The following is a 14,852-nucleotide window of genomic DNA, read 5'->3' on the forward strand; positions in this document are numbered from 1 at the left end:
TCACAGCTGGGTGCCCACAGTTGTAATGCCTGCGCCAGGGAAAGGAGAGAATTGAGGATTGGGGTGATAACATCGCTGGATCCTGGGGCAGGTGAGTGTGTGTTTATTAAAAGTCAGCTAATGCTTTTTGTAGCTGCTGACTTTTAATAAACATAAAAGCGACTGGAGCTTCTCTTTAAATCTGTAATTCTCACGTAAACGCAGTTTTTTTTATTATCACAAGAGCTCTCTAAGCTCTCTTAGAACCACACTTCTGGCCCTCCATTGCATCTGAATGGCATCGATGATGATTCCAGTTTTGGATTTTGTTCCACCACTCACCTCCTCACTCCACTTGTAAGGGTCTCCCATTTCTTGGCAGTTCCCGCTATGTGGACTCCACCCGCCGCACTTCTTCTTCGATGGGATAGTCACCCACCTGTTTTGGAGATACTCCGCCATGTCCTGCTTCCTCCGGCCTGAGTCCTCTGCATACACATACAGTACGTATTCCTGACCAGAAGCCTGTTACCCGGAATAAGGGAATGTCCATTTAGATCTGCTAGTTGAAGTTTAAGGGTACCACTGTTTCTCTGTCCCCAATGTGTCCTCCGCTGACCCCTTGGCAGTTTATCTCTGCAAAGGGATCTCTACCTCCTCCAACACAACCCTACATCCTTCTGATCAGGGGTGTCCTGCTTCTGTATCCCAACTCTACTTGGCCCCACTCACAGCTGGCATATAAAGGGGCCCTAACTCCACCCACTACATCACCACAGGAGGGGATACAAATCAAGGACACTAACACCTGCCAACACATCGTGACATTCACAAAGCGCAGCGCAAACATCACTCTACTGTGCTTTGTGAATGGCACAGCAGAGTGGGGGACAGAGGCACAACACCAGAAATGTGTTGCTCATGAGCATTGTTTCGATGCATTGGGGGACCAGCTTCTGCAGTAGTAACAAACATTGGAGTTTTTTGTGAGAACTAAAAAAAAAAAAACAGCTGTGTTCAGAGTTGGGATTTAAAGACCAGTCAACCATTATGTCTCATTCATTTTCAGTCTATAGAAGATTAGCAGGATCATGATTCCATGTATATCGGTCTTATGAGAAAGCTAAATAGCTAAGCTTCATAGTTTCTGGGGAAGTATTGTTAGTACAAGTTTAAGTTCTCGTCTAGTTTAGTTTCTCGTCTAGTGTAACTCCTTCAGGGTTACCTCTCAAGAACACATGAAGATGCCATTTGAAGGGCCTGTGACCCAGAAGAGAAGTATGGCTAAAAAAGCTTTGGCCATACTTCTCTTAATCTGAGCTTGCAACCTAGACTTGCTGGCCAGGATTGGGAAGGGGCTATTTTGCTTGTTGAGTTTTATATATATATTTTTTTTTAATCTCCTTTTTTTTTTTTTAATCTCCTTTTTTTGTAATTTTACTTTTTTGTCCTTCAGTTCTATATTATCTGTGCTTATTTTTTTAAGCCTTTTTTTTTTTTTTTATAGGGTTAGCAGCAGAAACATCAGAGGTATTACAATGCAGTTTAGTCCACAGAAGCACCACAGTTTTCAGTGCACCCAAACAAAAAATCCCCCACTTACAACTCTTTCCATAGCTGATAAGAAAAGTTGGGGAAAAGCCCTTCATTGACATAGTGTCTGGAGGCACAAAGGGAGAGGCAGAAATTGTTCCTGTGCAGCTATGTGGGGACAAGCAGCCAGAACGCATAGAAGAGGTGGTGCAGTGGCTAACCAAGCCTTCATCATCCTCTTGTCTCCCATACATAAAACAGAATACATATAAGGCAGGGCTGTGTTTTGGCCTAGGGCGGCACTTTGCGGGGGGCGGCAAAATAGGCCGCCCCCCGCATGAGACAAAGTCCCCCCACCCGTCTGACTGATTCCCGGCTCCCGCTGCCGGTTCCCGCTGCCGCCTCCCGCACACTTGCAGCCCACGGCGGCCGGCTTTCTGTAGCGGCGCCGCGGTGTATGGGCGTGCTTGGCAGAGGGTGGGGGCGTGTATCTCACGCCCCCTACTCTCTGCCAAGCACGCCCATACACCGCGGCGCCGCTACAGAAAGCCGGCCGCCGTGGGCTGCAAGTGTGCGGGAGGCGGCAGCGGGAGCCGGGAATCAGTCAGGCGGGTGGGGGGGCTTTCTCTCATGCGGGGGGGGCGGCGTGTGTCACTCGCGCCCCCCATATGCAACAGGTGACAGGTGGAGCCTTAAGCTCCACCTACCCTCCCCTGCACTGCTTTCCTGCAGTGAATCTTCTCCTCGGCCCTGGGGCTGTGACGTCAGGAGGAGAGAGAGGAGCACGAGGGAAACCCCCAGGACAGCAGGAACAGTGATTTAATAAAGTATATCAATGTTATGGGCACTGGCAGAATTTGATGGGCACAGTGGCAGCGTTCGATGGGCACAGTGGCAGCGTTCGATGGGCACAGTGGCAGCGTTCGATGGGCACAGTGGCAGCGTTCGATGGGCACAGTGGCTGCGTTTGAGGGCACAGTGGCTGCGTTTGAGGGCACAGTGGCTGCGTTTGATGGGCACAGTGGCTGCGTTTGATGGGCACAGTGGCTGCGTTTGATGGCACAGTGGCTGCGTTTGATGGCACAGTGGCTGCGTTTGATGGGGCACAGTGGCTGCGTTTGATGGGGCACAGTGGCTGCGTTTGATGGGGCCCAGTGGCTGCAATTGATGGGCACAGTGGCTGCAATTGATGGGCACAGTGGCTGCGTTTGAGGGCACAATGGCTATGTTTGATGGCACAATGGCTATGTTTGATGGCACAATGGCTATGTTTGATGGGGCACAGTGGCTGCATTTGATGGGGCACAGTGGCTGCATTTGATGGGGCACAGTGGCTGCGTTTGATGGGGCACAGTGGCTGCGTTTGATGGGCACAGTTGCTGCATTTGATAGCACAGTGGCTGCGTTTGATGGGCACAGTGACTGCGTTTGATGGGCACAGTGGCTGCGTTTGATGGGGCACAGTGGCTGCATTTGATGGGGCACAGTGGCTGCATTTGATGGGCACAGTGGCTGTGTTTGATGGGGCACAGTGAGACCCCCCCCCCGTGATAGCATTAAAACTCAGCAGCTAAAAATACTGTAGCTGCTGACTTTTAATATTAGGACACTTACCTGTCCAGGGATCCAGCGATGTCGACACCTCAGCCGATTTTCGGATTGGCTCTCGGGTTTTGCCACTATCATTCATGGTAAGGGAAACCGACCGGTTCCCTACTGCACATGTGCGAAGCGCGTTGCACTTTCTGAATGGCCCAGCGGAGGAAGGAGGAGGGGGGCAAACTTCAGAGGGGACAGCGCAGTCTCCCAGAAGTGGGGAAGGGTACCTGTCAGAAACAGGTACCCGTTCCCCCCTGAAAGGTGCCAAATGAGCCTAAAGAGGAAGGGGTGTTGTTTACAGATGATAGGGTGGGTCTTAAACAGGAAGGGGTGTGGCCTCGGCAGGATGGGGTGGGTCGTATTTAAATTAGGGGGGTGCATGCGTTTAGTCAGGCCTAGGGCAGCACAAAACCTAAATACACCACTGATATAAGGTTGAGAACCACTTCCCTAGATTATTGAGCAACAAGGATGGGTCGCTAGCCAAAGTTTGCCCAGTATGCAATTGAGCTTCTGCAGCCAGTGTCCTCTCATATTTAGTGCTGTGGGTGGCTATATAATACACAAGAGTCTGTCTGTCCCCAGACACAGTTGAGTACCGGTACTTGCAATTTGTTACAATTAACCAACGCTGGATCATTCAGCAATGACTACAAACCCCTGCTGAACATGCTACACAGTCTTCTGCCACTCAAACTATTTATTTTCTGTAAGCCTTTCACCGCTGTGAGCCTCAAATGAATACCACCTCCTGCTACCATTTCCATCTCCTTCCCCCATGAACACCCTGACCACTATTAACACCTCTTTCTGCCACAACTGTAGGCCTGCCAACATTACCATTGCTGTTCTTCATTGCAACCGCACATTTAATTTGGCACACCAATTTTTTCACAGTTGTATGTGTACCACCCTCTAGATAGGTGCTGGTGTACATAGCTGTTAGTATAGGTACATTTGGTTTGCAGGACTGATTGACTCAGGAAGGCTAGATGACTCAGCAAGCAAGCACCTCTTGTAACTTTCCCTGCTCTCTGGAACCTTGGAGAAGCTTCCAGAAGTAGAGGGTGGAGTTTAGAAGGAGCTGCTTGGAGTACTTATAAGGGGCCCCAGCCAATCCCCAGAAAAGTGGTCTGGCAGGGGGCAGGTTCCTCATAAATTCTCAGGGGTCATGCCAGCTGGAGATGGAGATGGAGTGCTGAGGAGGCTGTTGATGGACCTTGAGGGTGCTCCCTAGTTTGTGAGGGGGGGGGGGGGTGACCTCGGGCTTGTGGCTTAGGTGCTGGAGGGACCCACTACAACACATGGAGGAATCCTTTACTGGATGTAGGGGAGCAAGTGAGAGGACAGTGGGAGAGAGTCAGCACGTTCAGGAGATCTCCAGAGGAGTCAACCAGGTGGGCTGGTGAGTGAGCAGTCTGGGAGGACTGTGGAGCAGTAGCCAGGAGGGCTTGTGAGAGGGGCAGCTGCAGCCAAGTGGGCTGGCAGTGCCTGAAGAGGTGGTGCTGGGATCAGTAGCAAAAGGGGTGTATGATGGACACTGAGTTTTTGTTACACACTTAAAGGGGCCTCAGGTTCCTGCCTGTAAAGGGCTATTGCTGAAAGTCTGGCTGGTTGCTTTGTGTCAAAGTAACCATCAGTGTGCCAGCTGAAGTTCTGCAAGCGAGTGCTGGAGGAAGAGGACGAATGACTGTACATAGGAAAAATTGTCCCTGAAGTTGTTTGAAGTCAAGTGGGCATCTCCTAATCTCCCTAACCCCTATCCGAGGTTTATCCCCTCAATAAAACACAAAAAACAAAGTGCTGGACTGTTTTCTGACTCTGTGAGACTGTGGAAATTCGGTGTGTCTGGCTGTGTAGGGTGGGGGATCCCTTTTCACCTGCGACTCCTACATGGGGTGTGCTACACAAAGAATGTGAACTTTTTGGGCAGATAACATCCTGTGATCTACAGTACATGAATACTTCTGTAGGGTAACAGTATTTTAGCACCACTAACGCCCAAAACCCAGGTTTCCATAGTTGTATCACAGTTGCAAAACATTTTTAGACAGGGTCCATCCTGTGCTCTGCACAAATATTTGTGTTGGGTTGTGGTGTGCTGAAACCGCTAACAAATAAAACCCAATATTTTTGCAGCAGCTTCACAGTGGCAAAAATTTTATTATTTTTTTTGGCAGGTAACATCCTTACAACAAAGTAACAAAGGTTGTTTTGTTTTAGCACCATTAACACCCAGAAAACTATTTTTCCACTATTTAATTTAATATAACTATTTTAACTGTTTTACAGTTGCAAAGAAAATTAAATTTTATGATAGGGTCCATCCTATGCTCTGCATGGGTATTTGTGTTGGGTGGCACCAACTGTGTTTCTGGCACCAATAATCTTCAACATCTAATTTTTAGACAGTTAACGTGAGATATATAAAAAAGGATGCCTTTTTAGGCCAGGTAACTGTAACGGTGTGCTAGCCATTAATGTTTGCATTTGGTGTAGAACCCTGGTATTAGGCAGGGTTGCTAACAAATTTAGTTATGCTAGGTGGTAACTAGCCTGGCTAATTGGTAGTTGTATCTACTGTCTTTTTGCCCTAAGCCTGAATCTGGTGCATTTCTCTGTTCTGTCAATAGGTGGCACTGCTGCCTTTGGCATTAGAATGACAAGACCACAGTGAGTTCAGATTGTGAAGACATAATTTCTCAGCCAATCAGAGTAGCTACTTTGCATGCTGGGATAGTCTATTTAAGGGGAATGAGTCAAGTGATCAGTGTTCTTTTAGCCCCAGGCTGAGGCCTGGGGGCTTTGTGTGAAGCAGCAGCTGAAGGTTAGGCCGGAAGCCTGGGGCCTAGCCACGTGTGTAGAGGCTCAGCCCGAGGGGAGCCTGATCGTTGCAGAGGTTCAGCCAGATGGGGAACCGAGTGTTGCCAGAGATGCAGGAGAAGCAGTTGCCACATGGGACGACCACTCCTGTTACCAGAGGCAAGTGAGAACCAGAGGTCAGAGATAAAAGGGGAACAGTCCCCACCAAGGGACAACTACTCCGGTTATCAGAAGCCAGGTTTGTGAAGTCTGAAGAAGTACCAGAGCAGCCTTTTTCACTAGCGGGGGACAGCGTTCAAGTCAGGGACCCAGTGGGTGAGTGTGGATGACACTATATGAGGATTCAGCGGGTTAGCTGAGAGCCAAGCCAGGGACCCAGCAGGTAGCGTGGATGATGCTTGGAGTGTACAGCGGGTTAGCTGTGGAAGAGCTCAGGGGATTCACCGTGTGGCTGAGATCTGAAGGTCTGGTGAGAAGACTGGGAGCTCAGTGAGAAAATCTACAGTAAGAGTTTGTGAGATGTGAGTGAACATCTACAAATACAGTGCTGCAACCAGCTTAAAGGCCCTTAACCTGTATAGCTGTCTGCCTATTTTGTCTTGGAGACTGACAATTGCTATTGCATCGGCCTAAGGCTGTTCAGGCCCTAACCACCCCCTTCTCTACTGACACCATCAGCCTTGTGTGTGTCCCGCAGTGAATACAGGCTTCCCTGCTGCCTCCTCTTTCCAACACGCATGAGAATGCTTTACAGCTGCTGCACGGCTCTACACTGCTCTCTACCACGGTGCTGAGGATGGACACATGCCACAGATGAGGACTCCTGATTTTATCATGTCTTTTAACACTCAACAATCTTGTAAGTGCTTTTAACCCTTTGTGCACTCCATTAAATTTTACATACTGCACTTAGAGGCGCCTTTCTTTTCCTTTTTTATATCTTCAGAGTTGCTTCTCCTCTAACCAAAGTGCTGCCAGAAGTGCCACCTCATCACTATCATCCCTCTGACCAGCTACCCACCTCCACCAGAGCGCCCTTATCACCTCTCTGTTTTATACCTCTCAACCCAGTTCTTGTTAAGAAACAATAAATCTCTTTTGTTCATATTCAAAAAGTGACTGGCGCCCAATTCTTCCATCTTGCATTACACCCACTATGCCTAGTAACCCACTCTACAAGGAAAAATGTCAGCTCTCCCTGACTCTGGAAGTCACCATTAGGCCTCTGGGGGTCAGGGCCATCGCTACATTTATACCAATGTATTGTCATTAAAAATGGACAAAACACTTAGGGGTCTGTTTATAAGACATTTGTTAAACACAGGCCTTTTTTTCAGTGGGAACATGGGGGGAACACAGTCCCGGCACCTCCAGCACTGCATTCATGTAGAGGCAAGGGGTGCTGTGGTGTGATGGAGGGTCTATTGAGGTTGGCTGCTGGGGGATCTATTTGTGCAGGGGGTGTCTGTTGTTGCTGGGGAGGTCTGTTGCTGGTGGGGGATCTTTTGTTGCTGGGGGTGGGTCTTATGTTGCTGGGAGGGATCTACTGTTGAGGGGAGGATCTATTGTTGTTCACTGTTGGAAAGTCTATTGATGCTGACTGTGAGGAGATCTGTTGTTGTTGCTGGGGGTCTGTTGGTGCTGGGAGGTGTATTTTGTTGTAGGTGGTCCATTGTTGCTGGGGGATTTGTTGTTAATGGCTGCAGGAGAAGTATTTTACTGCTTTTCTTGTTATAACAAGTTCCATACGATTTACTTAGTACCACAAATGTTACATGTTTCTGTAAAAGGGGTGATCCTGGGAGGTGGGTCGGGAGTGGAGCCAAGGAACGGTGCTTGGAGGTGGGTGGGAGCGGACACAAGAGGTGACTTGGAAAGGTGGAGCTCATGCACCTTTTCTCTGAGGAAAAAAAAAGCCTTGGTTAAACAAATGTCAGAAGTATTCATGCAGGCTGGATGACATTGACTCTATATTTTGAACAGATTAATTCCTATATCAGCTCCATCTAGGGGCCAAAATGTGGTAAAGTTTTCTGAAATACTGCAATGAGAAAATATACCGCACTTGGCCACTAGATGGAGCTGATGATATATAAAAAAAAAAAAAAAATACAAGGAAATTTCCTTCAACCTGCAGGAGTGCATCTAACGTTTATCCAATAAATGATAGATTGATGTTCCCTCCTTTCCACCCCTCCTCTCCTCCACTATGCATATAGAGCTTTTTTTATTATTTTTTTTTTTCTATTGTCCATTTTTTTTTCTTTTTAAATTAACAAGATTTAATAGCAATAGCAATAGTGAAATTTGGAGGTTGTCAGGGGATAGAAAATGTTCTAGGAGGGAAAATTAGGGATGTGTGCTAGTAATGGTGATTTAGATAGATTTGTGTTGGGAGGGGGGATGGGGGAAGAGGATTTGTGCTGGGAGGGGGGATTTGTGGGGTTGTACTAGAAGCGGTGATATGGTAGAGGGGGGAGGAAATTAGTGTTAGGAGGGGACTTTTTTTGGTGGGGGGATTTGTGCTAGTAGGGAAGATATTTATGTAAGGGGTTTGGTTGCACCACTGAACGACCACAATGCACTGCACCGCCGCACAGTGCATTGAAAGCCCTGATTGGCTGAAGCAATGAAAGCTTCGCCCAGTATGAGATGTTTTTCCATTCGCAGAACCCTTGGGAGTAGTACGTGGCTGGGAGGAGGCAGTTCCAGATACTATAATCCTCAGTGACCCCCGTGGAGTCTGCTTCTCATGCCTCCGCAAATTTGGGCTCCCTCATGCTTCCAAGCCTGCAAAAGGACTCAAGAATACATGGCATAAAGGAAAAGAATCACTATTGGTTGGCAACCCTCCTTGACCACCGTTATAAGGGGAAAGTCTCAGAACTCATCCCATCCCCAAAGAGAGTGCAGAAGATGAAATCTCTTAAGGACACCTTAAAAGAGGCGTTTATCGACCGCTTTTCCCAACTATGGTAGGTTACAGTGTCGTGGAAAACATAGTTTTGAGGCTTCTGTTGGTCAAGAGAGGAGCGGTGGAAAATGCGGCTACCTAAGTGATGTGTTTCACAAATTTTTTTAGTCCTCGCTGCCCAGGGCTGTCGGCTTCCACATCCCATCGGCAGCGTCTGCATCACATGGTGGACGATTATCTAGGGGCCAAAACAGAGATGGAGAGCTTTCCAGTCGACGATCCACTGGCTTACTGGGTCATGAGAATATACCACTGGCCAGAACTTGCCCTGTATGCTATTGAGCTGCTGGGCTGCCCTGCATCCTGCATGCTTTCCGAACGGGCATTCAGTACTGCTGGAGGTTTTGTTACCGATCAAAGAACGCATCTGTCCACAGACTCCGTGGACCGTCTCGTCTCACTTTTATCAAAATGGATCAGTCCTGGATTACCAGCAGCTATGAAGCCCCTAATGCTGATGTTTCTGGGATGTGCAATCTCTGCAGGACTTGTAGGCTGCCTCGTGTTGTGGGTGTTGATTTCATCTGGAAGAATGTTTTTGTTGTAGGTTTCATGGGCACAATTAACACCCAAAGACCAATTTTTAGGCACCTGTTTGACAGGTGCATATCATTGCAATTTTTGACAGCAAGGTCATTTCTTGCTTTCATCAAGAGTACCTCTATAGCAGGGATATGCAATTAGCAGACCTCCAGCTGTTGCAAAACTACAAGCCCCATAATGCCTCTCGTGTCATACTTGTGGCTGTCAGAGTCTTGCTATGCCTCATGGGACTTGTAGTTCTGCAACAGCTGGAGGTCCGCTAATTCCATATCCCTGCTCTATAGGGTTACGGTGTGTAAGGCACCACCGACACCCAAAGGAAATTTTTCCTACCCACCTCTCAGTACCGCCCCTTTTTAAAGAATACAGAACCAAGTATCAAATACTGTAGCTGCTGACTTTTACTATATGGACACTTAACTGTCCAGGGAGCCCGTGATGTTAGCACCCCAGCTGATCTTCAGATCGGCTGTCAGTTGCTGCCGCCACCATATCCACTGAGGGAAACCGGCAGTGAAGCCTGTCAGTTGCTGCCGCCACCATATCCACTAAGGGAAACCGGCAGTGAAGCCTTCGTGGCCGGTTCCCTACTGTGCATGCGTGAAACGCGCTAAGCTTTCTAATTGGCCCAGCGGCGGAGGAGGGGGGCCATACTTCAGAGGAATGGCGTTGCGGCCCCGTCTCCTGGAGGTGGGGACAAGGACCTGTAAAAAACAGGCTGTGTGCTATGGGGGGCACCATAGCACACAGCCTGGTATGGGAACACGCCTGTGTGGTGCCCCCATAGCACACAGCCTGGTATGGGGGTGTGTCTGTGTGGTGCCCCCATAGCACACAGCCTGGTACAGGAGTGTGTCTGTGTGGTTCCCCTATAGCACACAGCCTAGTACGGGAGTGTGTCTGTGTGGTGCCCCCATAGCACACAGCCTGGTACGGGAGTGTGTCTGTGTGGTGCCCCCATAGCACACAGCCTGGTATGGGGATGTGTCTGTGGTGCCCCCATAGCACACAGCCTGGTATGGGGATGTGTCTGTGTGGTTCCCCCATAGCACACAGCCTGGTACGGGATTGTGTCGGTGTGGTGCCCCCATAGCACACAGCCTGGTACGGGATTGTCTGTGTGGTGCCCCCATAGCACACAGCCTGGTACGGGAGTGTGCCTGTGTGGTGCCCCCATAGCACACAGCCTGGTACGGGATTGTGTCTGTGTGGTGCCCCCATAGCACACAGCCTGGTACGGGAGTGTGTCTGTGTGGTGCCCCCATAGCACACAGCCTGGTACGGGATTGTGTCGGTGTGGTTCCCCCATAGCACACAGCCTGGTACGGGATTGTGTCGGTGTGGTGCCCCCATAGCACACAGCCTGGTACGGGATTGTGTCGGTGTGGTGCCCCCATAGCACACAGCCTGGTACGGGATTGTGTCTGTGTGGTTCCCCCATAGCACACAGCCTGGTACGGGATTGTGTCGGTGTGGTGCCCCCATAGCACACAGCCTGGTACGGGATTGTGTCGGTGTGGTGCCCCCATAGCACACAGCTTATTGTAGAAGAGGAGAAGCGGACAGCGCCAACGGGGCACAAAAAAAAAAAAAAAAAAGAGTTTGGGACTGCTCTGTGCAATATCCTTACTTAGAGCAGGGAAGTATAACAGGTTTTTATTTGTAATAAAAAAAAAAAACCCACGAAGGTATAGTATCCTCCAAGAATATATTGTACAATAGCCCCCTCTGTAGTGATAAGAGGACCCCAAATATCAGTATACGGCACAATCAGTGATGTGAGGGGACTGGACCCCCTTCTGTACACACACACATGTGACTTATGGTGGAGGAAGTGTGAGCTCCATGTGATGGGATAAGCCCGCCATTGTGTCTGGAATTCTCCTCTCCTCACACACATTCCAGCACGCCACTCTCACTGTGCGGGCACTTCTTTGTCCAATAAAGTTTTGTTTGAAAAAAAAAGCAAAGCGGAGTCACATGGCTCCCTGTGAGTGACGTGCCCGGCCGAGGTGTGCTCTGCAGAGGGCAGTGACAGTGCGGGGAGCGGAGAGGACATGGTGAGTCCGGGCAGGACAGGGAATGGTGCAGGAGATATGCGTGGGTGGAGCAGAGGGTGTCCTCCTGTCATGGCGGGTCTGTCGGCTGGTTCTCCCTGCTGTCTGTCAGTGTTATCATTGTACGGTACAGGACGAGTTCCTCAGTCCTCACATTACTGGGGTCAGTGTATGGGGGGAGGGGATATTACTCTAACGTTAACCCTTTCCATCCAGCCTTGTCAAGTAGCAGATTGAATGGAGTTCTGCCTGCAGAGACTTCACATCTTCCCTCCAACTTTCCTAAAAAGTCCTGTCCTCCTCTCCTGTCCCCGCACATCGCTGTCCTCTTCTTCTGTCCCCGCACATCGCTGTCCTCTTCTCCTGTCCCCGCACATCGCTGTCCTCTTCTTCTGTCCCCGCACATCGCTGTCCTCTTCTCCTGTCCCCGCACATCGCTGTCCTCTTCTCCTGTCCCCGCACATCACTGTCCTCTTCTCCTGTCCCCGCACATCACTGTCCTCTTCTTCTGTCCCCACACATCACTGTCCTCTTCTTCTGTCCCCGCACATCGCTGTCCTCTTCTTCTGTCCCCGCACATCGCTGTCCTCTTCTCCTGTCCCCGCACATCACTGTCCTCTTCTCCTGTCCCCGCACATCACTGTCCTCTTCTTCTGTCCCCGCACATCGCTGTCCTCTTCTTCTTCTGTCCCCGCACATCGCTGTCCTCTTCTTCTTCTGTCCCCGCACATCGCTGTCCTCTTCTTCTTCTGTCCCCGCACATCGCTGTCCTCTTCTTCTTCTGTCCCCGCACATCGCTGTCCTCTTCTTCTTCTGTCCCCGCACATCGCTGTCCTCTTCTTCTTCTGTCCCCGCACATCGCTGTCCTCTTCTTCTGTCCCCGCACATCGCTGTCCTCTTCTTCTGTCCCCGCACATCGCTGTCCTCTTCTTCTGTCCCCGCACATCGCTGTCCTCTTCTCCTGTCCCCGCACATCACTGTCCTCTTCTTCTGTCCCCGCACATCACTGTCCTCTTCTTCTTCTGTCCCCGCACATCGCTGTCCTCTTCTTCTTCTGTCCCCGCACATCGCTGTCCTCTTCTTCTTCTGTCCCCGCACATCGCTGTCCTCTTCTTCTTCTGTCCCCGCACATCGCTGTCCTCTTCTTCTTCTGTCCCCGCACATCGCTGTCCTCTTCTTCTGTCCCCGCACATCGCTGTCCTCTTCTTCTGTCCCCGCACATCGCTGTCCTCTTCTTCTGTCCCCGCACATCCGTCCTCTTCTTCTGTCCCCGCACATCGCTGTCCTCTTCTTCTGTCCCCGCACATCGCTGTCCTCTTCTTCTGTCCCCGCACATCCGTCCTCTTCTTCTGTCCCCGCACATCGCTGTCCTCTTCTTCTGTCCCCGCACATCGCTGTCCTCTTCTTCTGTCCCCGCACATCCGTCCTCTTCTTCTGTCCCCGCACATCCGTCCTCTTCTTCTGTCCCCGCACATCGCTGTCCTCTTCTTCTGTCCCCGCACATCCCTGTCCTCTTCTTCTGCACCCGCACATCCGTCCTCTTCTTCTGTCCCCGCACATCCCTGTCCTCTTCTGACCTTATTGTCCTCTTCTTCTGTCCCCGCACATCGCTGTCCTCTTCTCCTGTCCCCGCACATCGCTGTCCTCTTCTCCTGTCCTCTTCTGACCTCACTGTCCCCTTCTCCTGTCCCCGCACATCGCTGTCCCCTTCTCCTGTCCCCGCACATCGCTGTCCCCTTCTCCTGTCCCCGCACATCGCTGTCCTCTTCTCCTGTCCCCGCACATCGCTGTCCTCTTCTCCTGTCCCCGCACATCGCTGTCCTCTTCTCCTGTCCCCGCACATCGCTGTCCTCTTCTCCTGTCCCCGCACATCGCTGTCCTCTTCTCCTGTCCCCGCACATCGCTGTCCTCTTCTCCTGTCCCCGCACATCGCTGTCCTCTTCTCCTGTCCCCGCACATCGCTGTCCTCTTCTCCTGTCCCCGCACATCGCTGTCCTCTTCTCCTGTCCCCGCACATCGCTGTCCTCTTCTCCTGTCCCCGCACATCGCTGTCCTCTTCTCCTGTCCCCGCACATCGCTGTCCTCTTCTCCTGTCCCCGCACATCGCTGTCCTCTTCTCCTGTCCCCGCACATCGCTGTCCTCTTCTTTGGTGAGATATCAGCGGTCTAAACAGACCCCCATATCTCTTTTTTTTGAGACAGAGAAAGGGACTGAAGAGTCCCTTTCTCTGTAGCACTTTACATGAATGAAGGGAATAGAGATTCCATTCATTCATTCATGAAATGACAGTCTGATACATTGCAACACTCGCGGTTACAATGATCGGCTATCAGTGGATATAGCAGCGATCGCTGCCTATATCTATTGTACGGGGAGGGGGGGTTTGGTATACACATGTATACCAAGCCCCCCCCAGGCCACAACTTCACCCCCCCCCCCCCCCCCGCACCGCCCCCCCGCTGCGATATCCAGCCTGACAGATCTGTGCAGGGAGAAGCTGCAGGCAGAAGGAGGGAAGGAGAGATGCACACATTCCCAGATCCACATGTGTGTGTGCACCTAGCCCAAGGAAGTTGAAGGACAAATGCATGTATGACTCCTAAAATATTATCCAACATTATTCAGGGGTCTCAAAGGGGCGGCCCTCCAGCTGTTGCTAAACTACAAGTCCCATGAGGCATTGCAAGGCTGACAGTTACAAGCATGACTCCCACAGGCAGAGGCACGATGGGACTTGTAGTTTTCCAACAGCTGGAGGGCCACCAGTTTGAGACCCCTTATTTAAATAAATCTATCCATCTTTAAGAAGGTTTAAGGCTGGGTTCACACTGAAGCACGGAGTGGCTCACAGCAGGGGTCCGTGCATTCCTGTTCACAGTTTCAGGTTTGATTTCAGTCCGAATTTTTGGCTGAATTCGGACTTGAAACGGACCAGAAGACGCCCAGGAATCCTGTGCAATTCGCACTGGAGCCGCTCTGGAGATGTGGAGCCGGTCACAATCTTCTGATATGTGAATTGGATTGCGGGGAAACCTGCATCCAATTTGCAATAGTGTGAACCCACTTTCTAAAGTGACATGAAATTCAGGGAAATGACACCGAGGTGTCTGCACATACCTTGCAATATTTTCTTATTTGCTCTGGAAGCAAATGCAAACTCTCCTAAAATTTACTGTGGGTCACTAAGACTACTAGTCATTTTTAGGCCAGTTTCACACGGGCTTCAGCTTGTACAAGAGCAGTGCTTCCGGCAAGCTTTGTTGAAGTTTTTAAGTACCATTCTTCTCCAGTTTGTAAATGTTGAGCACAGATCTCTATGGGAGTGATGATTACCACTTTAACC

General features: G+C 50.3%; 1 protein-coding gene across 3 annotated transcripts in view; it reads left to right on the top strand.

The window, feature by feature from the left end:
- The window catches only part of HMBS (hydroxymethylbilane synthase), a 42,039-nt gene that overhangs the window by 1,006 nt on the left and 26,181 nt on the right, over positions 1 to 14,852 (top strand). The window contains exon 1 of one of the 3 annotated variants that reach the window (XM_073602520.1): positions 8,685 to 8,909. The exons of 1 other annotated variant lie outside the window; for it this stretch is intronic. In XM_073602520.1, coding sequence (XP_073458621.1) covers positions 8,907 to 8,909 — 3 coding nt within the window. In that variant the 5' untranslated portion in view covers positions 8,685 to 8,906. Of the gene's footprint in view, positions 1 to 8,684; positions 8,910 to 11,372; positions 11,512 to 14,852 lie in introns of those variants that run through there. One more of the 3 variants, XM_073602518.1, reaches the window with a different exon arrangement.

Source organism: Aquarana catesbeiana, linkage group LG10 (assembly GCF_042186555.1).
Source record: "Aquarana catesbeiana isolate 2022-GZ linkage group LG10, ASM4218655v1, whole genome shotgun sequence".
In the NCBI taxonomy this organism is placed as follows: Eukaryota; Metazoa; Chordata; class Amphibia; order Anura; family Ranidae; genus Aquarana; species Aquarana catesbeiana.